The sequence below is a fragment of the Staurois parvus genome, unplaced genomic scaffold, assembly GCF_062004578.1.
Source record: "Staurois parvus isolate SC_StPar_1 unplaced genomic scaffold, SC_StPar_1.0 ptg000652l, whole genome shotgun sequence".
NCBI classification, from domain to species: Eukaryota; Metazoa; Chordata; class Amphibia; order Anura; family Ranidae; genus Staurois; species Staurois parvus.
The window spans coordinates 554024-579375 of record NW_028318448.1 but is presented as its reverse complement, the minus strand read 5'-3'; the positions used below and the strand labels follow the sequence as shown (position 1 = coordinate 579375).

General features: G+C 42.3%; 2 protein-coding genes across 4 annotated transcripts in view; one reads left to right on the top strand and one right to left on the bottom strand.

The window, feature by feature from the left end:
* ZNF451 (zinc finger protein 451) overlaps positions 1-7198 on the bottom strand; it is a 106957-nt gene extending 99759 nt beyond the window's left edge. Inside the window, exons 1-2 of one of the 3 annotated variants that reach the window (XM_089694120.1) lie at positions 6910-7198; positions 12-145 (exon numbers count right to left, since the gene is read on the bottom strand). In XM_089694120.1, coding sequence (XP_089550246.1) covers positions 12-98 — 87 coding nt within the window. In that variant the 5' untranslated portion in view covers positions 99-145; positions 6910-7198. The remainder of the gene's footprint in view (positions 1-11; positions 146-6909) is intronic. The other 2 variants (XM_089694117.1, XM_089694118.1) reach the window with 2 other exon arrangements.
* A 287-nt stretch (positions 7199-7485) lies between these two features.
* Positions 7486-25352, top strand: part of PRIM2 (DNA primase subunit 2) — a 164024-nt gene continuing 146157 nt past the window's right edge. Inside the window, exons 1-2 of the mRNA XM_089694116.1 lie at positions 7486-7618; positions 21655-21846. Of these exons, the coding sequence (XP_089550242.1) occupies positions 21687-21846 (160 nt within the window). The 5' untranslated portion in view covers positions 7486-7618; positions 21655-21686. The remainder of the gene's footprint in view (positions 7619-21654; positions 21847-25352) is intronic.

Below are 25352 nucleotides of genomic sequence, written 5' to 3'. Positions count from 1 at the left end.
GAAATACTTACACTTACAAATTCCACCTCTTCTTCACTCACATGGTCATCCTGTATCAGCTTTTCTTTTGCTACCCTGTCATTTTCATTAGCGTCCATAATAAAGAATGTACTAATTAACCTGTTCTAGTAGGCAAAATAATACCCTAGGGATAAAAAGACACAAATGAAAATCATTACGATTGTTGGCAAGCCTTCACAAAATGTATGCAATTTGGTGCTGAAAACGGTCATCCCACTATTTTAACCTTTTTGCTGCCAGTCATTTTTGCACACGTTTAAAAAAAATAAAAAAAAAAAAAATCATTTTAGGCCTGAAGATTGCATTAACCTCCAACAAAATATTTTCTGAAAGCAGACACCCTAGAGATTAAAAAATAGTTGTTGTAGCAGTTTTTTTAAGTCACACAATATTACCGCAGGTCTAAGAAACACAAAAAAGTCCAGTAAAAATACACTAAAGTTCATTTTAGAGCACAAAAAACACAATGAATTACCAAATTTTTGGATAAAATATAAAAGATGAGGATGTACCAAGCAGGGTGGATTTGATTTAAATAAAACTGATTTAAATCACTAGTCAGTAAGGCTTGATTTAAATCCTAGTTTTCTACATAAAGACTAATTCTTGCTGGTATAACTTTAATATGCAAGTAGATGAAGATTTTTAGAACAACAACTTTTCATCTTAGTTTTTTTATCCCCAGTTTAATATATTTGGACAACTTTTCTGTTGTATTTAGGAAGGAGAAAAATAATCATTACCTTAATAATAACAATTTAAATAGATTTATTCAACTGAAACAATAACATTACAGCATATGTTATTTGCTTAAACAAACATCCATGTTTGTTAACTAATTTGGCTAAACAAAATATATATATTTTAAGAAACTTAGACTGTCAGCCCCTTCCTCCTCACACTTAGCTTCACTTTCTTCTTGTGCAGATCTATTCCACTCCAAACAATCAGAAAAATATTTTTTCTATTCTATTCACTGAACTTCTTGAAACTTAGCACTGAAGGGGTTGATTCTGTATTCATAGGTTTGTAGAAGTTAGGATTAAAGTCTTTTTCTTAGCTTTGTTCATGTTATAACATTTTTGCTGTGAAGAAGAGGCATGTGATCTCCGCTGAGTCAAACTCAGTTTTGAGAACTGCAAAAGTAAACCAAACATCTGTGAATATATCATGTAGGCAGAGAAACTGCCCAATAATCTTACAAAAACCTCTGGAAGAGCATGACATTGTGAATGGATTAATGGAATTTATTTACCAAAAAAAATTAAACATATACAGCCTTATTCTACATAATTAAAAAACTAATCTTTATTTCATGATGGAATAACCTTTGGATGGGAATATATTTTCCTCAAAAAGCATTTTATTTAAAAAAATCTGATTTAAATAAAAAAAAATCCGATTTAAATTTTTTAAAAAATCCGATTTTTTTGATTTTTTCAAAAAAATCATTTATTTTTATCCACCCTGGTACCAAGTAAACAGATAACCAACACGTCAAACCTTAAAACCGTAACTTCACTTTCGTTGGAAAAAAAAAACAAATAAAAAAAAAAATAATATATCATATACAATTGCAACACAAGTCATTGTAATTGCATATTAAAAATTGCCTTTCCTGTTCAATCTGCAGCCCTGTAATTTACTGTAAAATGCAATATGGCTACCTTGAAGTGTTCTGTAGGCAGAATGTGTACAGAACACCCCCAAAAACATTTCCTGCTTGTGTTTTTGGCTCACTGATTTTCAAAGAAGTCTGCACTAAGATACAAGTCAAGATTCAGGCATCCCCTGCAACAAAAATTTTAATTTTGGCAAGATACTCTCAATAGGGAGTCACGTCTAAAGGGATACAGACCCTGCAATTTTCAATTTCAAATTAGAGCTCTGCAAGTGCAGCAGCTGATTGATAATTATGAAGCCACTCCCATTAGATTCACTTTCCACATGAACACAAACAGCAATTTCTTCAGAATAAAGTAAGGAATCTGCAACAGTTTGTTAAAATTCTTGCAATGTGCATAGATCACCCAGAGGAATGTTTTTTTTTTTTTTCAACAAAAGTGGAGCTACTCTTTAGGTTTGCAAGCGTCCGTTAAATGACAACAAACATCAATACTCTATATTTGAAAACTTCTTATAGGTCATCAGTTTGGCATTATAGAGGTCTGGTGCTAGAAATATTGCTCTCACTCTGGCGTGCACAGCTAATGTAACAGGTGATTGATGTTTTCATGCAAAGGCGCCCCAGACACGCAAGTTTATGTTCATACGTGCGTATATGCGTGTGTGTGTGTGGGGGGGGGGGGATTGGGAATTTTATTAGCTTGGGTGTAACTTTAATCTTTCTTTTTTTTTTTTTTTAAATCACACAGGGAATAATAAGTCCTCTATGTGATGATTTTTTGGTGACAGGTTCTCATTAATGAGATATTCAGTCCTCCACTGAATCTATTGCAGTGCAGATTGCACTGCATTAGACTCTTTCGCTGCCATACTTGCTGGGGACACTGATGTAGGGACCAGAAGTGATGTCTTACACATTTCTTCCAGGTCACAACAAGAAGTGGAGGAGAGCGGACGCTATGCTGGTCCGGCAGCTGCTTGCATCTAACAGGCAGGATAAACTCATGGACATAGCAGCAAAAGGGTTAAAGAATTCCAGGTATGGCAATTTTTTTTTATATAGTTACATTGGTCCAGCTTGGAAAAGGCCCTTGTACTGAGAAATCTGTAGGATGGTACTGTGTTTTTGGACATCTCTGACCTACAATATCTACTGAAACTGTTAAAGTATCTCTTGCCCCATTGATCATCTTTAAATAAAATAGAGCTGTCAACAGTGGAGTAGTCTTCTAATGACAAGACCATTAGGGTTTGTTAACCTCTTGCCGACCGCGCATAGCCGAATGACGGCTTCACCGCGGCCGGCCAGTTCTGAGTGGACGTCATATGACGTCCTCCCAGAACGCGCCGATCCCACCGGCCTTTTACCACGTGATCAGCGGTGTCCATTGACACGCTGATCACAGGGAAATGCAAGTGCCGGTTCTCGGCTGCACTTTCCTCACGCTGTCAGATCGTGAGGAAAGTACTGCCGAGAACCGGCAGTTGTCAGAGCGGGGATCGGCACCGATCATCAGGGCACTGATGATCAGTGCCCTGATGATCGGTGCCCAGCAGTGACACCCGCAAGTTCCGCCCAGCAGTGCACCCACTAGCCCCGCCCACCCGTTCCCAGCAGTGCCCCCACCTGTGCCCAGCAGTGCCGCCCAGCAGTGCCGCCCAGCAGTGCCGCCCAGCAGTGCCGCCCAGCAGTGCCGCCCAGCAGTGCCCAGGGGTTGTGCCAGTCAGTGCCGCCAGTCAGTGCCCAGAAGTGATGCCAGTCAGTGCCGTCTATCAGTACCCATCATCAGTGTCACCTATCAGTGCCGCCTATCAGTGCTGCATATCAGTGCCGCCTATCCGTGACCCCTAATTAGTGCTGTCTATCAGTGCCGCCTATCCGTGCCACCTCATTAGTACTGCCTATCAGTGCCCTTTAGTGCTGCCTATCAGTGCCCATCAGTGCCGCCTATCAGTGCCGCCTCATCAACGCAAATCAGTGAAGGAGAAAAAATACCTGTTTGAAAAATTTTATAAAAGAAACAAATAAACTTTTTTTTTTTTTCTAATTTTTTGCACTTTTTTTAATTTATAGCGCAAAAAGTAAAGCGCCCAGTGGCGATTAAATACCACCAAAAGAAAGCTCTATTTGTGAGAAAAAAATGATCAAAATTTCATATGGGTACAATGTTGCATGACCGCGCAATTGTCAAAGTGCGGCAGCGCTGAAAGCTGAAAATTGGCCTGGTAAGGAAGGGGGTATAAGTGCCTGGTAGGCAAGTGGTTAATCAAGGCAAGAGTTTAAAGAACATAACTAATTCCAGGTATGGCATTTTTTACAGCTCATGACTGTTCAGCAAGTACAGTGGACAAGAATGGCTGAGGAGGTTAAAAATTGAAAGTATAACTAAACCCAAGAACAAAAAAAAGATGATATATTGCAGCTTATAAGTTTTTAAATGTGGTGCTGCAATGGTTCTCTTTTTTCAAGGACAAAAACATATTCAGCAAGTGCAAAAAAAAAAAAAAAAAGTTGATCTTGCCAGAAATGCAGTATCCACCTCAGTTCCAGTGCTTTGCCTGCTACTAATAGCATTGTTGACATGTTCCTGGTAGACAGTGACCCCTGCATTCTGTGTGCTATACACTCTGGCTCAGAAGCAGGCTCCGGTTTTATCTAACCATATACCTTTGAGTAATTCTTACTTATGATGCAATTAAGCCACACCCACTCATCAATTTCTCTCCATTAATGTGGAACTTTACCCAAAGCAACATGAAAAAATTAAAAATAAATTAATAATAGGAACATACATTCCCCATTAATACATTAATAATTATGCCACCAAAATTAGTGTCTGCTCTAAATTTCTTCCAGCATTGTTCCTGTTTCTTCTTGCCGTAGGCTGCCACTCTGCTGCAGCCCAGTGCCCCTGAGAAGCAGAAAATTTTTAGGCTGTCAGCAGATCGGCCTCTACATTTTTGGCACAGTACATGTGCAGAGCAAGGCAATGCAATTTAAAAAGCCACAGATATGGGAAATTACCCTTTAAATAGCCATATTAACGTGTGTGTGCGTGTGTGTGTGTGTGAAGGCCAAACATACTAGCATATGAAAACTTTTGATCATGGCCATTTGGGTGATTTCTGTTATTAGGATTTAAAAAGGAGCCAACTATGCGATAATAAATAGCTTCATATGATCATTATCCTTAAAGGGATACGTTCACCTTTGGGAACATGTTATGTGTTCCAACCATTTTTAGGGTGGAACATGTTCCCATAGCTGCAACCGTGCCCGCCGCCCTCCCTCCCTCTGACAGATAGTATGGGGAGAAGTTTCCCCGTACTGTCAGATTTGAAAACAGCGCGGTTGTGCAGGCCTCTGCCAACACAGCTGCAGTACTCAATCACAGAGTTCTGTTAATGAGTGCCTACCAGTCCCCGCAGCCTTAGCAGCTGTTGCCTTGTAGTTTTCAATGAACTACCACAGTGCTGTGGAGCACCGTGGTAGTTCATTGAAGCTTCCTATCAGAATATCTGCTTGCTTGCACATCCCATACGGCAAGCAGATATTCTGACAGGTCTGCAGGAGACCTGCATGGCATCAGCGATCTACTGATAGCTGCTGCAATGCTTTCTAGGCTCCTGTAGACAAAAATAAATGCATATTTTTTTGCCTGCAAAAAAATGTGCATTTATTATTTTTATCAAAAAGGTGAACTTTTTTTGTCATTATCAGTCATGCTTTCAATATCAATGCAAATATTTCACGATATCTGCCATACTATGCAAACCTGAGCACAACTGTATATTGAGGGCACTGATGCATGGGGAACCATTCATAAAAGGTGAAGTTACCCTTTAAATGAAGCTTGCTATCTAGCTTATGTTTGATTTTTGTTTTTTTATTGGTAAACTATCGTGATCATTCATGCAAATAGTTCACGACACTAATATCCCCTAGGATAAAGGTTAATGAACTGAGCCCAGCATCCTTTAGGACAGGTTTGATAAGAGAGGTCCAGTGTTGGTCAGAAAGGTACACACCTCACCAAGCAGGAATCTGTTAGGGCTTGTTTACACTTGCTTCAAAACGTGGCATTGGACAGACTTTTTTAAAGCGCTCTGGATGCCAGTCAAGGCACAGGTCACTAAATAATATGTTAAGCTGACAGTCCTGTTTACACAATGTGTTTGCGTCGCTTCAAAAATTATACCCCATGTCGCTTTCTTAGGTGCTCGTTTACAACACCTGCAGCTTTTGAGAGGCTTTTATTCAGCTTAGTTTTGGAGGTATTGCATACGTAAGATATCCCAGGATGCACTGGTAAACAAAGTGAAATGAAAACATGTAATCAGCAGTCACGTCCAGTTTATATGTAAACATTCTGGGAGTGTCTGGTGCAGACATCACCTCTGGTGTGCAATGTGCAGCAGCAGAAAGGCGAGAGGGGTCTGGACTGTAGCAACTATGAGAAGGTACACTTGGTGTGCAACATGGGAACGTTATGGTGAAGGTGGGAGGGTACCGGAGAGAGGTCACATGTGGTGCACAGCGTGGGAGCAATGTAGTGGGAGGTGTATGGGGAACAGAGCGAGGGTGCCAGTCAGCAGGGGCCCTCTGCCGAGCGACGGTGCCAGTCAGCTGGGGCCCTCTGCCGAGCGACGGTGCCAGTCAGCTGGGGCCCTCTGCCGAGCGACGGTGCCAGTCAGCTGGGGCCCTCTGCCGAGCGACGGTGCCAGTCAGCTGGGGCCCTCTGCCGAGCGACGGTGCCAGTCAGCTGGGGCCCTCTGCCGAGCGACGGTGCCAGTCAGCTGGGGCCCTCTGCCGAGCGACGGTGCCAGTCAGCTGGGGCCCTCTGCCGAGCGACGGTGCCAGTCAGCAGGGGCCCTCTGCCGAGCGAGGGTGCCAGTCAGCCGGGGCCCTCTGCCGAGCGAGTTTTTCTGCACACGTTGTGCCCTGTTCACACCACTTGTAGCACCTACAGATTTTTTTCTGCACAGGAATCTGCAACGTGTATAAAACAAGTGAAATCTGCACATCAGTTTCCATTAGTCTTTCTGCACATATGCTGTGAATGAGGCATTACAAGGAGGAGACAGGGGTAAGCCAGTTGAAGCAAACATGGCCAGCCTGGTTCTTCCTGTGATTTGTTCAGGTGTATATAAGACCTGACAGGGCCAGATTGAGCACTCCTCCCTTCCCAATGAAACAGCAGATGTTTTTCTGCCAACAAACCGAAGTGCTGACAAGCAGGGACTTACCAGCCACGTACCTACCTCAGCTCTAATGCTGCCTCTGTATTCATTTACCGGACACCTCTCCCTCACAGGGGCTACAAACATTGCCGTTATCACTTAAAACCGTTAGCAACTATATAACGTTATACTTGCTTTTCCGGGTACACCAGAGGGTTCCCGCGCCAGCCAACCAATCCCGTCTAACGCCTGGTGACACGGCACACTGACCTCTGGGAAGTGTAGTCCTCCCGACGGCGCTCGGTGATGATGCTAGATCGCCTATGTATGGGGACTCTGCTATGTCTTCTCCTATAGTTACTATTTATGTGAGACGCCGCCTACCAGCATTGTTTAGTAAAAATAGTAAGCACAGACACATTGTTACCAGCAGCTTTTTCTCGTTCAATAAACGTAGTATAACATTAAAGCGAGTGTAAGTCGCCGCTCTTCCACCAAAATCATGGCGGTGTGTTTTTATTTTCGCGGACGGCCTATCAGGTACTAGCACTGGTCCTCTCAAGAGCGGCGTCCACCTATTGGATATGCACGGGCCGCATGTCATACTACCGTGACGTGCCTATCGATGTGATCTGTAATCAGCCTTTTCAGCTTGTGTTTGCAGGTTTCTGCCGGTGTATTAGGAGCTATATCGATTTGTTGGTTGTTGCTATTGCTTTGGACTAGCTGCCGGCTCCATTTTCCCGCGTTCAATCTGACGGCGCGAGAGTGCAGAAGAGAGGGGAATAAGGTGTGTTGTGATCATTAGGGAGCTTCTGAAATGCTGACTGCTCTCGGTACAGCTCCTCATTCCTGAGCGCACGGCTGCCTTGTACCTCCAATGTACACTACATGCATTACATTCTACCAAGAAGTATACAGCACCACCTCTTCCCTGATTGGATAGAAAGGTGACTGTATAGGTAGGTTGTAATGTGATGGTGACCACACATGCTTTCATTTTATTATTGGTGTGTGCTCTGGTCACACCAGAACGTGCTTCAGGAAAGGCATGCTCCTTTTGTGTTCCCTGCAGCAAAATCAACACGCACCACCTTTGCGATTTGCTGCGTGTGCCAATTAATTCTTTAAGCAGAGTTCCACCTAAAAAAACAAAAGAAGTCAGCAGCTATAAAAACTGTAGCTGCTGACTTATAAAATACAGCCACTTACCCGTCCCTCGGTCCAGCAGTGTCCTCACCACCGCTGGTTTCACAGCCCGTCTTCTCTCCCTGGTGCTGGCATTTTCAGTGTGGGCACCCGGTTGTGACACTCGGGTGCCCACTGTGCATGTGCGAGAAGTGATGCGCTTTGTGAATGGCCCCGTAGTCTTCTGGGACCTGTCACGTGTCCAAGAAGTCTACAGGGAGGGGACACCTTCTGCTTCTAGGCGATTTCAGCAGGCATAAGTACTTGTCAAATTCGGTACCCGCTCCCAAAGGTGCCAATCCCTAATGGGGAGCGGGGGACAAAGGCGTAAAGCTTCACTTTCATGACACCAGCAAATGCAGTGCGTCTCCAGCCACCAAATCCCATGATTCAGCAGCACCATGCAGTTTGGTGCGGTATGTTTTTTAAAAGTGGTGCATGTGCTAATTTGTGTGTGGTACAATGTGATTTGCAGCCCATTCAAATGAATGAGGTGCAAAATCAGTTTGCACAAGAACATGGACCAGAGATGAGCAATTTGTAACTCCTGGGACATGTAATTCCGAGCAGGTAATTTTCATTTACATTTAGCTCAGTTGTGGGCAAGCAGCAGGGCTTGTCAGATAAAAGCATTCGAGGGACGTACTAAACTGCATATTGGGATGATTAGATTATTTGCTGCAATACTCAACACTATAATTTAACCTGTTTCTGATCAGAATATGAGAATAGCTATTTTTTTTTACATGGGGATTATGGATGGATTATTGAGTACACAGCCCAGGACCATATTTGATCTATTTCTGAAATAGTTATAGGTATAGTTATTTTTTACATGGGTAATATGGGTGGAATATCATGGGTAGCCTCCCTAGCGGTCTGATTATGTCCATATTTCTGTGCTCAAAGTGGTACATTTTCTTGCATGGAAATATGTATTTTTTTTTATTGTAGGCCTGTAATTTTTAGGAATAACTCATAGAAATCTGTCCGAACAAGAGTTTAAGAGTTTTGTAAACATTGTAAACATTCCGTTTTGTAAACATTCCGGGTATGTTAAAATTTGAAACAGGAAATCATAAATTATAATTTAATAAATAATCATAAAAAAATAATATAATAATTGAATTCAATAATATAATCAAACCAAAAATACTGAAATTTGAAATATAACGCCAAGTTCGCACATCACTGAGCAAAGTCGCAAAATCATTTTCAGTGTCTGATGACGAATTTCCCCACGAATCATTATCACTCAATTCTGTAGTTCAAGTAGTTCTAATTTACTATCGCTGTTCTCTAGCTGGTCTAAAACCGATTTTGACCTAAAGACGCTTTTTGGACGCCATGGACATTTCTCAGTTTCCAGGCAGAAAGAACAGTATAAATGCAGGCTGGGACAAAGCACTCGGGACAAAATGTATGTGAAATGGTTTGATACAGTAATGTTTTACTATGTGATTTTAGTGTATTTAGTGAATGTCACTGTTTCACATTTTTAAATTTCCCTCCGTTCCATCCCCCATACGTCCTGACGTCGCAGGGAACGGAACCCAGAAGACAGATGCCGGCATCGGCCGGAGGACATTGCCGGGGACACTGCAGGAGGGACATCGTGGGAACGCAGGATAAGGTAAGTGAAGAAGAGATCCCGGAGCAGCGCTGCAAGGTATTCCCAAGTGTAGCTCAGGGTCACCGCTTGTGGTGTTGAAACTTTACTCCAAGCTACACTCGGGAATACCTCCAGGGAGGTTAAACATGTCTAGGAACACATTTGACTTTTTTCTGTTAGGAATATGAGAATAGCTATTATTCTACATGGGGATTATGGGTGGAGGATTGCAGATACACATGCCAAAAGCCATATTTGATATGTTTTTCGTAGGAAAATGGGTATAGTTATTTTCTATATAGGGATTATGGGTGGATTATCATGATTAAACATGCCTATGAACACATTTGACTTGTTTGACTTGTTTCTGATTTTCACGTGAATGTGAAAAAGCTGCTGGTAACAATGTGTCTGTGCTTACTATTTTTACTAAACAATGCTGGTAGGCGGCGTCTCACATAAATAGTAACTATAGGAGAAGACTTAGCAGAGCTTCAGCCTGCCCATACATAGGCGATCTAACGTCATCACCGAGCGCCGTCAGGAGGACTACACTTCCCAGAAACATTTGTCATTGCAACACATTTCTGGGCAAAGTGGTGCATTATTTGATGAAAGGCAGGGTGCTAATATTTTTTCCATGTCTGTATATTATGTGAGATGTGTAACCATGATACTCTACTCATAATCCCCACATAAAAAAAAAATATTTCTATTCCACTTTTAGGTGATTCTTGAAAAACCTTTCTTAGAGAAGCCTATTCTTCCTCCTATCTAACAACTGTACATTTATTCTGTGCATCAGCTCACCCCCCCCCCAATTATTACCTTTTGTATCCCCTTTCTGTCCCTTTTTAGATTGTAAGCTCTATTGAGCAGGACCCTCTTATTCTTCCTGTATTGAATTGTATTTCTAATTTTACTTTCTGTCCTCATGTTGTAAAATACTGTACAAACTGTTGCCACAATATAAAACCTGTATAATAATAATAATAATAATTCCCATATTCCTATAAGAGACATGTTACATATTTTGTGCTGGATGTGTACCTATGATATTGCCCCCATAATCCCCATAAATGAAACTAATTTTATCCATATTCTTATCTAAAAAGGTAAAATTTATTGCGTGTGATGTGTAAACATGATTTTCCCCATGTGAAAAAATAATTATATGCATGTTCTTATCAGAAATAAGTCAAATATAGTCCTTGGCATATGTATCCACAATAATGCACCCATAATCCCCATGTAGAAAAATAACTATACCCATAATCATTTCAGAAATAGGTCAAATATGGTCATTGGCATGTGTATTCACAAAAATACACCCATAATCCCCATGTAGAAAAATAACTATTCTCATATTCTTTTCAGAAATAGGTCAAATATGGTTCTTACCATGTTTATCCACAATTTTATCAGAAAGGGGTCAAATGGGTTCCTAGGCATGTTGGAAAACTATATTCTACCCATAATCCCCATGTAGAAAATGAGCTATTCTCATATTTTTATCAGAAAGAGGTCAAATTTGTTCTTAGGCATGTTAAAAATCCTTATTCCCTCCCACATATAATCCCCATGTAGAAAAATAACTATTCTCATATTATTATCAGAAACAGGTCAAATGTATTCCTAGACATGTTTAACTATGATATTCCACCCATAATCCCCATGTGGAAAAAACTATGCCCACAATCTTTTCAGAAATAGGTCAAATATGGTTGTTGCCATGTGCATTCACAATACACCCATAATCCCCATGTAGAAAAATAACTATTCTCATATTTTTTATCAGATAGGGTTCAAATGTGTACCTAGGCATGTTTGAAAACTATATTCCACCCATAATCCCCATGTAGAAAAATAGCTATTCTCATATTCTTATCAGAAAAGGGTCAAATGTGTTCCTAGGCATGTTAAAAAGAACAATATTCCACCCATAATCCTCTATGTAGAAAAATAACTTCTTATATTATCAGAAAGGGTCAAATGTTTTCCTAGGCAAGTTTAACCATGATATTCCACCTATAATTCCCATGTAAAAAAATAACTATTCTCATTTTTTTTCAGAGAGAGATCATATGTGTTCCTAGGCATGTTAAAAAAAAAACAATATTCCACCCATAATCCCCATGTAGAAATATAAATGTTCTCATATTCTTATCAGAAAGGGATCAAATGGGCTCCTAGGCATGTTTAACCATGATAATGAACCCATAATCCCCATATAGAAAAATAACTATACCCATAATCTTAGGAGAAGCATGTCAAATTTGGTCCTTGGCATGTGTATCTGCAATCATTCACCCATAATCCCTATTTAGAAAAATAACTATTATATTTGTATCAGAAAGGGGTCAAATATGTTCCTAGTCATGTGAAAAAACAATATTCCACTCATCGTCTCCATGTAGAAAAATAGCTATTCTCATATTATTATCAGAAACAGGTCAAATGTGTTCCTAGGCATGTTTACCATGATATTCCACCCATATTACCCATGTAGAATAAAAACTATGCCCATAATCTTTTCAGAAATAGGTCAAATATGGTTCTTGCCATGTGTATCTCCAATTATCCACCCATAATCCCCATGTAGAAAAATAACTATTCTCATATTGTTATCAGAAACAGGTCAAATGTATTCCTAGACATATTTAACTATGATATTCCACCCATAATCCCCATATAGAAAAATAACTATACCTTTTAATTCTTTCAGAAATAGGTCAAATATGGTCACTGGCATGTGTATTCACAATAATCCATCCATAATCCCCATGTAGAAAAATAATTATATGCATTTGCTTATCCAAAATAGGTTAAGAGTTACCATGATATTTCCACCATAATTCCCATATATATAAAATTAATTTTACCCACATATTTTTCTAAAAAGGTGAAATTTAATTTATATGGGATGTGTAACCATTATATTCCAGCCATAATCATCATGCAGATCAATATTAACCACATTGTTATCACAAATGCATTAATGTTTTCCTTGGCATTTGTAATTTTTAATCTTCATTTTTCAAACATCATTTTCCAGGTTCCTAATAAAACAGTTGAAAATGTAGTGCTTTAAACATATATGTACTGTATGACATCAGTAAATCTATTCCCATTAATATATTGAGTAATGTTTCCATTATTTCTGTATAATTTACTATGATGCCATTTTACAGCTGCACATATAGCAGGTAAGTGAAGAGTTAAACATTAGCCAATACTACTTGCAACATAGTATCAAGCATTGCAGAATAGAAAAACATTTTGAGTAACAACAAAATCATTACCATATGTGTGTGTAAAAATATACTGACACCTAATGAGAGTGTTGAGCATTGCAGCCAATAATCCCATCATCCCAATATGCAGTTTAGTTCGTCCTAGCATTCGGGCAGCTCTGTTGCCGCCCTATTGCTTGAACACATTCCGAGAAAGTGCCAGCCCCCACACACATGCGACATGTATGATGTTACTTCCGGAACCCCATTGACAGTGTCCCCAGCCATTGAGGACAGGAAAGAATGTAATGCAGTGTGATCTGTACTGCATTTTATTCAGAGGAGACATGCAGGGCCTTTTAGACCCTATACAGTGGGGCAAAAAAGTATTTAGTCAGCCACCAATTGTGCAAGTTCTCCCACTTAAAAAGATGAGAGAGGTCTGTAATTGGCATCATAGGTAGACCTCAACTATGAGAGACAAAATGAGAAAAAAAAATCCAGACAATCACATTGGCTGATTTGGAAAGAATCTATTTGCAAATTATGGTGGAAAATAAGTATTTGGTTACCTACAAACAAGCAAGATTTCTGGCTCTCACAGACCTGTACCTTCTTCTTTAAGAGGCTCCTCTGTCCTGCACTCATTACCTGTATCAATGGCACCTGTTTGAACTTGTTATCAGTATAAAAGACACTTGTCCACAACCTCAAACAGTCACACTCCAAACTCCACTATGGTGAAGGCCAAAGAGCTGTCGAAGGACACCAGAAACAAAATTGTAGACCTGCACCAGGCTGGGAAGACTGAATCTGCAATAGGCAAGCAGCTTGGTGTGAACAAATCAACTGTGGGAGCAATAATTAGAAAATGGAAGACATACAAGACCACTGATAATCTCCCTCGATCTGGGGCTCCACGCAAGATCTCACCCCGTGGGGTCAAAATGATCACAAGAACAGTGAGCAAAAATCCCAGGACCACCCAGGGGGACCTAGTGAATGACCTGCAGAGAGCTGGGACCAACGTAACAAAGGCTACCATCAGTAACACACTACACCGCCAGGGACTCAGATCCTGCAGTGCCAGACGTGTCCCAGTGCTTAAGCCAGTACATGTCCGGGCCCGTCTGAAGTTTGCTAGAGAGCATTTGGATGATCCAGAAGAGGATTGGGAGAATGTCATATGGTCAGATGAAACCAAAATAGAACTGTTTGGTAGAAATACAACTTTGTCGTGTTTGGACGAGAGAGAATGCTGAGTTGCATCCAAAGAACACCATACCTACTGTGAAGCATGGGGGTGGCAATATCATGCTTTGGGGCTGTTTCTCCGCAAAGGGACCAGGACGACTGATCCATGTACAGGACAGAATGAATGGGGCCATGTATCGTGAGATTTTGAGTGCAAACCTCCTTCCATCAGCAAGGGCATTGAAGATGAAACGTGGCTGGGTCTTCCAGCATGACAATGATCCCAAACATACCGCCCAGGCAACAAAGGAGTGGCTTCGTAAGAAGCATTTCAAGGTCCTGGAGTGGCCTAGCCAGTCTCCAGATCTCAACCCCATAGAAAACCTTTGGATTGAGTTGAAAGTCCGTATTGCCCAGCGACAGCCCCAAAGCGTCACTGCTCTAGAGGAGATCTGCGTGGAGGAATGGGCCAACATACCAGCAACAGTGTGTGCCAACCTTGTGAAGACTTACAGGAAACGTTTGTTATATATCCTTTGTTGGCAAAGACAGAGGTCAAAGTATTGAGATGAACTTTTGATATTGACCAAATACTTATTTTCCACCATAATTTGCAAATAAATTCTTTCCAAATCAGCCAATGTGATTGTCTGGATTTGTTTTCTCATTTTGTCTCTCATAGTTGAGGTCTACCTATGATGCCAATTACAGGCCTCTCTCATCTTTTTAAGTGGGAGAACTTGCACAATTGGTGGCTGACTAAATACTTTTTTGCCCCACTGTATGTCTCATTAAAGAGAACCTGTCACCAAAAAATCATCACATAGGGGACTTTCTGTCCACTATGTGATAGGGGGGAAAAAAAGTTAAGTAAAAATACTGTATTTTCTGGCGTATAAGACGACCCCCTACTTTTCCTGCTAAAATGTAGTGTTTGGGCTATACTCGCCGTATAAGACTACCCCTCTTCCAATGCACACCAGTGGGAGGAATAGTGCCCCATCATCGGTGTCAGTGGGAGGAATAGTGCCCCATCATTGTATTAGTGGGAGGAATGGTGCCCCATCATTGTATTAGTGGGAGGAATAGTGCCCCATCATTGGTGTCAGTGGGAGGAATAGTGCCACATCATTGTATTAGTGGGAGGAATAGTGCCTCATCATTGGTATTAGTGGGAGGAATAGTGCCCCATCATTGGTATTAGTGGGAGGAATAGTGCCCCATCATTGGTATTAGTGGGAGGAATAGTGCCCCATCATTGGTATTAGTGGGAGGAATAGTGCCTCATCATTGGTATTAGTGGGAGGAATAGTGCCCCATCATTGGTGTCAGAGCGACGAATAGCACCCCATCATTGGTGTCAGTGGGAGGAATAGCACTCCATCATTGGTGTCAGTGGGAGGAATAGCACCCCATCATTGGTGTCAGTGGGAGGAATAGCGCCCCATCTTTGGTGTCAGTGGGGGGAATCGTGCCCCATCATTAGTATCAGTGGGAGGAATAGTGCCCCAACATTGGTGTCAGTGGGAGGAATAGTGTCCCATCATTGGTGTCAGTGGGGGGTGGAATAGTGCCCCATCATTGGTGTCAGTGGGGGGTGGAATAGTGCCCCATCATTGGTGTCAGTGGGGCGTGGAAGAGTGTCCCATCATTGGTGACAGTGGGGGGGGAATAGTGCCCCATCGTTGGTGTCAGTGGGAGGAATAATGCCCCATCATTAGTATCAGTGACACCAATGATGGGGCACTATTCCTCCCACTGACACCAATTACACTTGCTGACCTCTGTTCTAGTATGGTGCTGCTGCAGCCAGCATATGTGGTTGCAGCAGCACCTCTACACTGCACACTTACCGGCCGCTCCTTCACTCGATTTTCGCGGGGCCGCTGGACTCCGCCCCCTCGCCGGTGATTGGCCGCCTGTGTTCCTTTCCTGAGCTACAGTTCTGGCGGCCAATCACCGGTGAGGAGGTGGAGCCGAGCAGCCACGCTAACATCCAGTGGCCAAACTGAAGGAGCAGCCGCGCTTCCTGGACCGGATCATTGTGGGACCGGATCCAGGTAAGAAACAGCAGCCCCTGCCCACCCCTGTACTTAGTGTCCCTTCCGTTTAAAAGTGTCACCACGCCGTAAACCGGCGTATAAGACGACCCATGACTTTTGAGAGGATTTTCAAGGGGTAAAAAGTCGTCTTATACGCCAGAAAATACGGTATATACTTTTTTTATTGTATAAAAAAAAAAAAAAAAGTTACACCCAAGCACATAAAAATTTAAACATTTTGAGCCCGCCCCACTTCCACATATATGCATGTACAAACACACGCCTTGGGGGTGCCTACACATGAAAATGCGATTGTGATGCACGTTGCATCTTTCCACGCACATGAGAATGAGAGGAATATTTCTAGCACCAGATATCCTCCGTGATTCTAAACTGATGACCTATAGGGGGCTATCCAAAGCGTTGCCTATAGAAAATATAGGGTATTGAAGTTTGTCGCCATGCAAATTTAAGGTTTGACATGTTTGGTATCTGTTTACATCGGCGCAACCTCCTCTTTTATATCGTACCAAAACAATTGGGTAATTTATTGGGTTTTTATTGAAACTACCATTATTTTATTTTCTAGGGTGTCTGCTTTTAGAAAATATATAATGTTTTGGGGGTTTTATGTAATGTGATTTTTTTAAAATGTGTGCAAAAAACCCCCCTAAAACTGCTCTGGCAGTGAAAGGGTTAAAAGATAAGTTCATCTTTGGGAACATGTTACATGTTCCACCTATTTTTAGGGTGGAACATGTAAAATGTTCCCACTTCTGCTCAGTGATCCGAGCCCTCTGTTTGACAGCAGTACGGGGAGAAGTTCCCCATACCAGCTGTCCCTTTTGGAAGAGCGTGGCCTTGTGGGGCTCCACCACCAGAGTTCTGTGAATGAATCAACTACTAGTACCGACAATCCTTTGTGGATCTCGGCTTCTAGTAGTTCATTGATTCTTCCTGTCAGTGTGAAACTGCCTGCCCATGCAATGTGTGATGCAGACAGATTACACGAACAGTCTGCAGGAGACCTGCAGTACACCCATGTTCTGCTGATCATCCGTGCAATGCTTTCCAGGGTCCTAGAAAAAAAAACAAAAAAAAATAGTAAATGCATATCTTTTAAACTGCAAAAAAAAGTGCATTATTTTTTTTTTGTTAAAGGTGAACTTATCCTTTAATAGAGGGGTCTCCAAACTCTCTAAATAAAGGGCCATAATTGCTGTCCTTCAGACTTTAGGGGGGCTGGACTGTAGCCAGTAGGAGAAGCAAGCGTCCTGGTGTCAGTGGAGTAAACAATGCCCTAACATTAGTATTGGGGGAGTAATAGTGCCCCTTCATTGGTGTCAGTTGAAGCAATAGTGCCCCATCATTAATGTCAGTGGGCGGAATAGTGTCCCATCATTGGTGTCAGTGGGCGGAATAGTGTCCCATCATTGGTGTCAGTGGGCGGAATAGTGTCCCATCATTGGTGTCAGTGGGCGGAATAGTGTCCCATCGTTGATATCAGTGGGAGGAATCGTGCCCCATCATTGGTATCAGTGGGAGGAATCGTGCCCCATCATTGGTATCAGTGGGAGGAATCGTGCCCCATCATTGGTATCAGTGGGAGGAATGGTGCCTCATCATTGGTATCAATGGGAGGAATGGTGCCCCATCATTGGTATCAATGGGAGGAATGGTGCCCCATCATTGGTATCAGTGGGAGGAATGGTGTCCCATCATTGGTGTCAGTGGGCGAAATAGTGTCCCATCATTGGTGTCAGAGGAATAGTGTCCCATCATTGGTATAAGTGGGAGGAATGGTGCCTCATCATTGGTATCAATGGGAGGAATGGTGCGCCATCATTGGTATCAGTGGGAGGAATGGTGTCCCATCATTGGTGTCAGTGGGAGGAATGGTGTCCCATCATTGGTGTCAGTGGGAGGAATGGTGTCCCATCATTGGTATCAGTGGGAGGAATGGTGTCCCATCATTGGTATCAGTGGGAGGAATGGTGTCCCATCATTGGTATCAGTGGGAGGAATGGTGTCCCATCATTGGTATCAGTGGGAGGAATGGTGTCCCATCATTGGTATCAGTGGGAGGAATGGTGTCCCATCATTGGTGTATTATTTTCTAGATGTATATAGTTCATCTTCAAGCTTTAGGTACTACTCTTCTGTACTCCTCAAAAAAGTACTGTGGTGCAGGAGGCAGAATAGTGGCACTGTTTTCCTTGCAGAAGTTAAGATTTGCATAATAGGGCTCCCAGACTTTAGGAATCCAAGGGTGCTCAGGAAGTATGTACAGGCCCATAAGGGTACCAGAATTTTATCATTGCTGCCAGTTTTCAAGAACAGGTTCACAATGTCCGCCGCAGTCCCGCTATAAGTCTCTGATCGCCACCATTACTAGTATAATAAAAATTCCAATATATATACCGCCATTTGTAGATGCTATAACCTCCACATAAACCAATTAATATACAAGTATTAGGAATTTTTTTTTTTAAGCAAAGACATGTAGCAGAATACATTTTGGCCTAAATTAATCACTTGCCTACCGGGCACTTATATCCCCTCCTTTACCAATCAATTTTCAGCGCTGTCACACTTTGATTGACAATTGCGCGGTCATGCAAGATTGTACCCATATGAAATTTTTATCATTTTTTTCTCACAAATAGAGCTTTCTTTTGGTGGTATTTAATTGCCGCTGGGTGCTTTTTTTTTGCGCTATGAACAAAAAAAGTGCAAAACATTTGAAAAAAAAAAATTTTCTTTGTTTTTATTATAAAATTTTTCAAACAGGTAATTTTTCTCCTTCACTGATGTGTGTTGATGAGGCGGCACTGATAGGGAGCACTAATGAGGTGGCACTGATAGGCAGCACTAATGAGGTGGCACTGATAGGCAGCACTGATAGGTGGCACTGACTGGCATCACCGCTGGGCACTGACTGGCGGCACTGCTAGGCATTGACTGGCGCAACTGCTGGTCACTGACTGGCACAACCGCTGGGCACTGACTGGCAGCACTGCATTGATGGGCACAGGTGGGTGGGCACTGGTGGGTGGCACTGCTGGGCAAAGGTAGGTGGCACTTCTGGGCACAGGTAGGTGGCACTGCTGGGGGGCACTGCTGGGCACAGGTGGGTGGCACTGCCGGACACCGATCATCAGGGCACTGATGATTGGTGCCGATTCCTGCTCTGACAACTGCCGGTTCTTGGCAGTACTTTCCTCGCGCTCTGACAGCGTGAGGAAAGTGCAGCCGAGAACCGGCAATTGCATTTCCCTGTGATCAGCGTGTCATTGGACACGGCTGATCACGTGGTAAAAGGCCGCTGTGATTGGCCTTTTACCACATCAGGTGATCAGCTGTGTCCGTAGGACACAGCGATCACGGAGATCGCCGGGTGCGCGCCCCCGGGGCGTGCAGGAGAGCGCGTTCTGGGTGGACGTCATATGACGCCCTCCCAGAACTGGCCGGCCACAGTGTAACCGTCATTTGGCTATCTGCGGTTGGCAAGTAGTTAATGAAGACATATTTTTTATTGGATAAGTTTTATAGCAAAAAGTCAAAAATATTGCTTGTTTTTTTTCAAAATTGTCAGATTTAATTGTTTATAGCTCAAAAAATAAAAACCACAGAGGTGATCATATACCAAAGATAGAAAGGTCTATTTGTGGGGAAAAAAAATTACATAAATTTCATTTATGTACAGCGTTGCATAACCGTGCAATTGTCAGATAAAATATCGCAGCACCGTATTGCCAAACGGCCTGGTGAGGAAGGGGGGGTAAATCCTCTGGAGGGTAAGTGATTAAGCTCCAAAAACGCTGGATACGAAACGTTGGTAATAGCGTTTTTTAGAAGCATTAGTGCTTAATTAGCGTTTTTATGGTACATAGTAGAAGAAGAAAAAAGCTGTTAGGAGCGTTTAGCGGTTTTTTTTCTTCCGGAAAAAGACTCCCAAAAACTCTACAAAAACAATTTTTTTTCTGCTCCTAAATGCTGAAGCTTGAAAAAATGCTACTAGCTTAAAATAGTATGCATAGACACATAGGATAACACCATTTGGCTTCTAGGAGCAGAAAAAAATGCTGATAAGAGCTTCTAGGAGCTTAAAAATGCTAGTGTACGTGGAACCTAAGGACTCATGTACACTGCAGCTGATAAACTCACATTCAGGAGCTGTTCAGCGTTTTTTTCAGCAGCCCCTGAACTCACCCTAATGTTTTCCTATGTGTCCATGTACACATCTTTGTTTACAGGCATTTGAGTTTACAGTCGTTTTTTTGAACACATAAAACTTGCGTTCAGCAGTCGATTTTATCAGCGTTTCAAAAGCTAAACGTGGCAAATCGTGCTTATAAGCGTTTGCGTTTTGAAATTTTTTTTTTCTGCTCTTCCAGTTCCCAATGCTGTCCAGAGCCTTTTTTCATCATTAAAAATGCATGCAAAGCATTTTCATGGGGCTCAGATGGACAAAACAGTGAACACAGGATGTTCCTCCTAAGCTTGTCACACATTGTAATGACCAATTCACACCTTCGACCTCTCCCACCCTTGGAAACGAAAGATAATGACCGTTCACAGCTCAAATTCCTCATGAAGACCCCCTGCCAGGTGACCTTAGTGACTCACTCCACCAGACACCTGTCCACCTTTCCCACCCTTGGAAACAAAAGAAATGTTAATGAACACTTCACACCTAAGCTAATTTCAACACATACTGCTGTCTCTGCTTCTACTCTCTGTATTTCTCTGAAACAGTCTGAAATAGTTAATAATTTACCACTTTTCAGTGCATTCTGGGCATTTGGGAGGTTCGCCTGTGCTTATCTTTTAAAAATGCACATAAACGCAGTATGCAAACGCAGCTAAACAGACGTTTTTAACCTACGTTTTCCAGCAGTTGGTTTCCATCGTTCAGAAGTGTCCCGTGTACATGGGGTCTAAAGCTGCGTTAAGATTAAATATTGTACAAATTAAATGCCTTTTAGGAGATCTTAATGAAGGAAATGTTAAAGTGGAACTCCACAAAAAAGGGGACGTGTCGCTTTAAGGCCTCCACCCAACGTCCCCCCCCCCCCTGCTTTTTCACATTTTGGTGCTTTTTTTTGGGGGGGTGACCTGATTTTGACATGTTTCTGCTTGGATCGCCTAGGCGAAGTGCTCCTCCCCCCCTCCTCCCTTCTGGTCCACAGCATGGGTCCTTGAGGACTGTGGAACCAATCAGTGAGCAGCGTGGCTCGCACATGTGCAGTGGGCACCCAGCTTTGAAGCTGCAAGCTGTCACAATCGGTTGCCCACAGCTAAGATGCTGGCACCAGGGACCAAAGAAGGTACACGATGCCCCCTCAGGTGAGCACACCACTGGATCTGGGGACACTTGGGTGTCTGTTTTAATAAAGGTCAGCAGCTAAAATTTTTGTAGCTGCTGACTTTTAATTTCTACAAAAACGACTGGAGCTCCGCTTTAATGTTTACAATTATTTAAGATCATTTAAGAAAACTGCAGTAGATGCTGGTTGAACTACTTAACTGAGTTTGCCTTCCTTTTAAATTGCAGGTTGTGTATTCTAGTTTCCCTCACTTTTGGCAATGCAGTTCTCTAGGAATCGGCTTCTGAAGTTAAATCCCAGACTAACGGGAGATAGGAAGAGTGAAAATTACCCATTCAGCCTACAGTTTTACCAGGTTCCACCTACGGAAAATATTTCCCTTTCAGAGTTTGAAACCTTTGCTATTGAAAGACTTAAAAGTGAGTTTTTTTTTTTCTTTTTACAGAACAAGATTTAATTAATGTTTTAATGCAGTATATTTATCACCACAGCAGAACTATTTAATATTAACACTATTTAAGGTTCATTGTTAGATTATATGTATCCCATCATGTATTGTATTATCACAGAGGGCTTGTATTAATCAATTAACAGATTTTTGATTCTGACCTAGTTCTCTGAGTTACAGTATATGTATATTAGCTATTGAATGGGTTGAAAAATATATAAATAGCCTCTGCTTATGGAGTGAGGCCAAATGAAAGTTGAAAGCTTCCACAACTTTAAAGCGTTACTAAACCCAGGACCCTGCATTCACTATATTTGGACTCCCACAGTACACAGAACATGGAAGTGCAATTATTTTAGTAAATATAAACTGCTAAATACCTTTTCTCACCAGCAGTTAGAGCAGTCTTGTGTCTTTTATCAGTGTTCAGCAGAACACTGGTTAAAGCTTGTAGGAGGAGTTTTCTTTCTGCTCTAGGAGGATACAGAACCCCTGACCTCTGTCTGTACAGTGCTTATTGGCATTGTGCTGATCACATGCACTTTCCTAGTTAAAAAAAACCCTCTCTAGCAACATACATTAAACTGAGCATTTGCATGTGGCTACAGGTTCAGTCTGTCTTATCAGGAGATAAGTGGACATTTGAACAAGGGGAGGAGCAGAGAAGAAAGGCTCAAACTGCCATTTTACACAATGCAGAGGATTATCACTTAGTGAGTATAACAGGCATGCTTTACTGCATATACAGACTGATTTTACTGTTGTGGGTTTCGTAATAAGCTATTAATAGAAACATCTAACAAAGGTGATATAGTAGTATAAAAAAGAGAGAGGATCTTAAAGCAGAACTCTGGGAAAAAACTCTGTTCCATGTCCTTGCTGCTGATCTCCATCCTTCACCAAATATGTTCTCCCATCTTCTGGTTCACTCAGTAGTTGTTCTGAAATAAGCTGATTATTTTCAAATAAAACCGTTAATCCCCTGTGGTTTCTATGCCTTCTATTTCCCCAGCCAATGGTCTTGGCACATCCCCTCTATAGTCCTTCCTCCAGGGAGCTGTGATGTATTTCCTACCTGCTCACTGTAGTACATAGTGGTCGGCCACTAAGGTGTCAGTTAGTGGTATGAGCGGTGCCTAAGTGACAGTTATTTGTGTGAGCGTTGCCTAGGTGTCAGTGGTATGAGCGGTGCTTAGTTGTCAGTGGTCAGTCACCTGGCAGTCTCTGGTAAGTCTCTGTCAGCTCTTCGCCCCCCCCAATAGTGTACATGGTATACACAGTAGTAGGATGGAGATCACTCACCAGGCCTTGGCAAAACAGACAAAACACAAACTGCAGTGGTGTGAACAAGGCCTGAAATACACTAAAAACGCTTCAAAATATGTTACTTTTTGATGCATTTGAAAAAATTCCATAAACACACAACGCATAAAAAATGCGTCACTGGTGGGGTTAAGTTGACTGTGGCAACCCTCTATGCCCCTAACATCCAACAAGATCTCTTTCTGTGATCTACTTTAGCAAAACTCATGGACTTTACCGAGGGCCACTTGATTCTTTGTGGCAACTTTGACGTCCCACTTGTCCCCTTGGTGGATACCTTCTGGTTCCTCTTCACTGACGCTGAGCTCTAGCAAAATCCTCCATAACAACCAACTGGTAGATGTCTGGAGGTTGCTCCACTCGGGAGAAAGGGACTACACCTATTACTCGGCTCCTCATATGATCTACTCTCATATTGACTTTTTCCTGGTCCCCCACCGCAGTGGTTGAGAGCTCCATAGGGAATATTACGTGGTCAGGTCATGCGCCAATTGGCTTGATATATTCTGTCACAGACATCCCCTCTTCCAGGACAGCGTTTTGGAAGCTTAATGAGATCTTACTACAGGACCTGCCGATTTTAGCAAATGTGGTAAAGGAGCTGGGTGACTACTTTCAGACTGTGTGCTCTGTGAAACCGGGTGTGACTTGCCATGTTATTTGCCATGCCATGAGAGTTGCAAATTGCATGGCAAGTCGCACTCTATTGTCTGCAATTAAAGTGGTCATATTGGTGTGATTCTGACTTGGTCACAGCAGCACCGATTTCTAAAGTAGTGCATGCATTACTTCAGGTGCGACTTGCATGGTATTCTGTCTTGCAAGCTGCAGATGTCTTGCAAGTTGTACCTCAAGTCAGAATGACATCCAACTTTGAAATCATGCAACTTTACTGGAAGACACCATCTCCCCTCCTTTTTGCAGCTTGAGCCCTTTCTATGTAAAGTCCGCTTGAATCTGGACATCACTGGTCTTTGTATCAAGGGCTATCAATACAAGTATATATAAGTATTGGCCTATGCCAACGATATTCATTTTTCCGTGACAAAGCCAGCGATACCTCTCCCTAATCTCTTCCAAGAATTTGATTGATATGGAGCCTTATCTAACTTAAAAATCAACTTTACCAAATCTGAAGCGATGGGTGTGGCGATCTCATCTCTTCTACTCCACCAGCTCTAACTTTCCTTCAAAGTCAAATGGATAGACACCGCTTTAAAATATCTAGATAACTTTATTCCAGCTAGCATTCCCCATACCTTCAAGCTTAACTTCCCTCCTCTCCTTTAACATGGTTTGTACTCTACTAGATAACTGGCGGCACGGGCTTCACTCCTGGTTTGGGAGATACAATATATTCAATATGTCCATTTTACCAAAATTTCTATATTTGTTCCAAGCATTATCCATCTCCTTACCATCCAGTTACCTTTAAAAGGTTTACTTCCTTCTCACTAAATTCATCTGGGCTGAAAGGAAGCCTTGCCTTCGTCGCCGCCTTTTGACGTTCCCCAAACAAGTTGAAGGATTGGCAGTTGCCGACCTTCATAAATATTACCAGGCAGTGCATCTTGGCCGCCTTATAGATTGATGTCACCATGGGGAGATTTAAACTTTGGCCACAATTAGAACAGGCCCAAAGTGAATTGATGCTCTGTCGCTTGTCGTGTTGCTACAAGGAGATGTCCCCATCTTTCAGGTCACACCCCCATGGTGGGCATCACTGCCCGCATTTGCCTCCAATTGTTCTCTACCATAAACTTGTCCTTGTTGCACTCCCTGTTGTTCCCAATTTTGGGCAATCATTGCTTTGCATCGGGTGTATGGGATGGCATTTTTCGCCTGCTGACTTGATACAGGCGCTTTCAGGCCTCTTGCTTTTTAATTGCTGGAGACTGGCCCTCTATTTCATGCCTAACTGATTCCAGGGGGGGCCTTTCTGCTGCACTTCTGAAGAGCATTATTTTTGCTCCCTGCCTCCTCCCCCTCTTTAGTTTTCAGCCGTGACTTGACCTCATTTGAGAATATCTGTTTGGAACAAGGCACCGTACCCCATATGATTTCTGTAATGTATGCTGTTTTGATTACCATACTCCCTTTTTGGACAAATGGGAAGTGGACTTGGGTTGTTGCTTAAACGACTCTCACAGGACA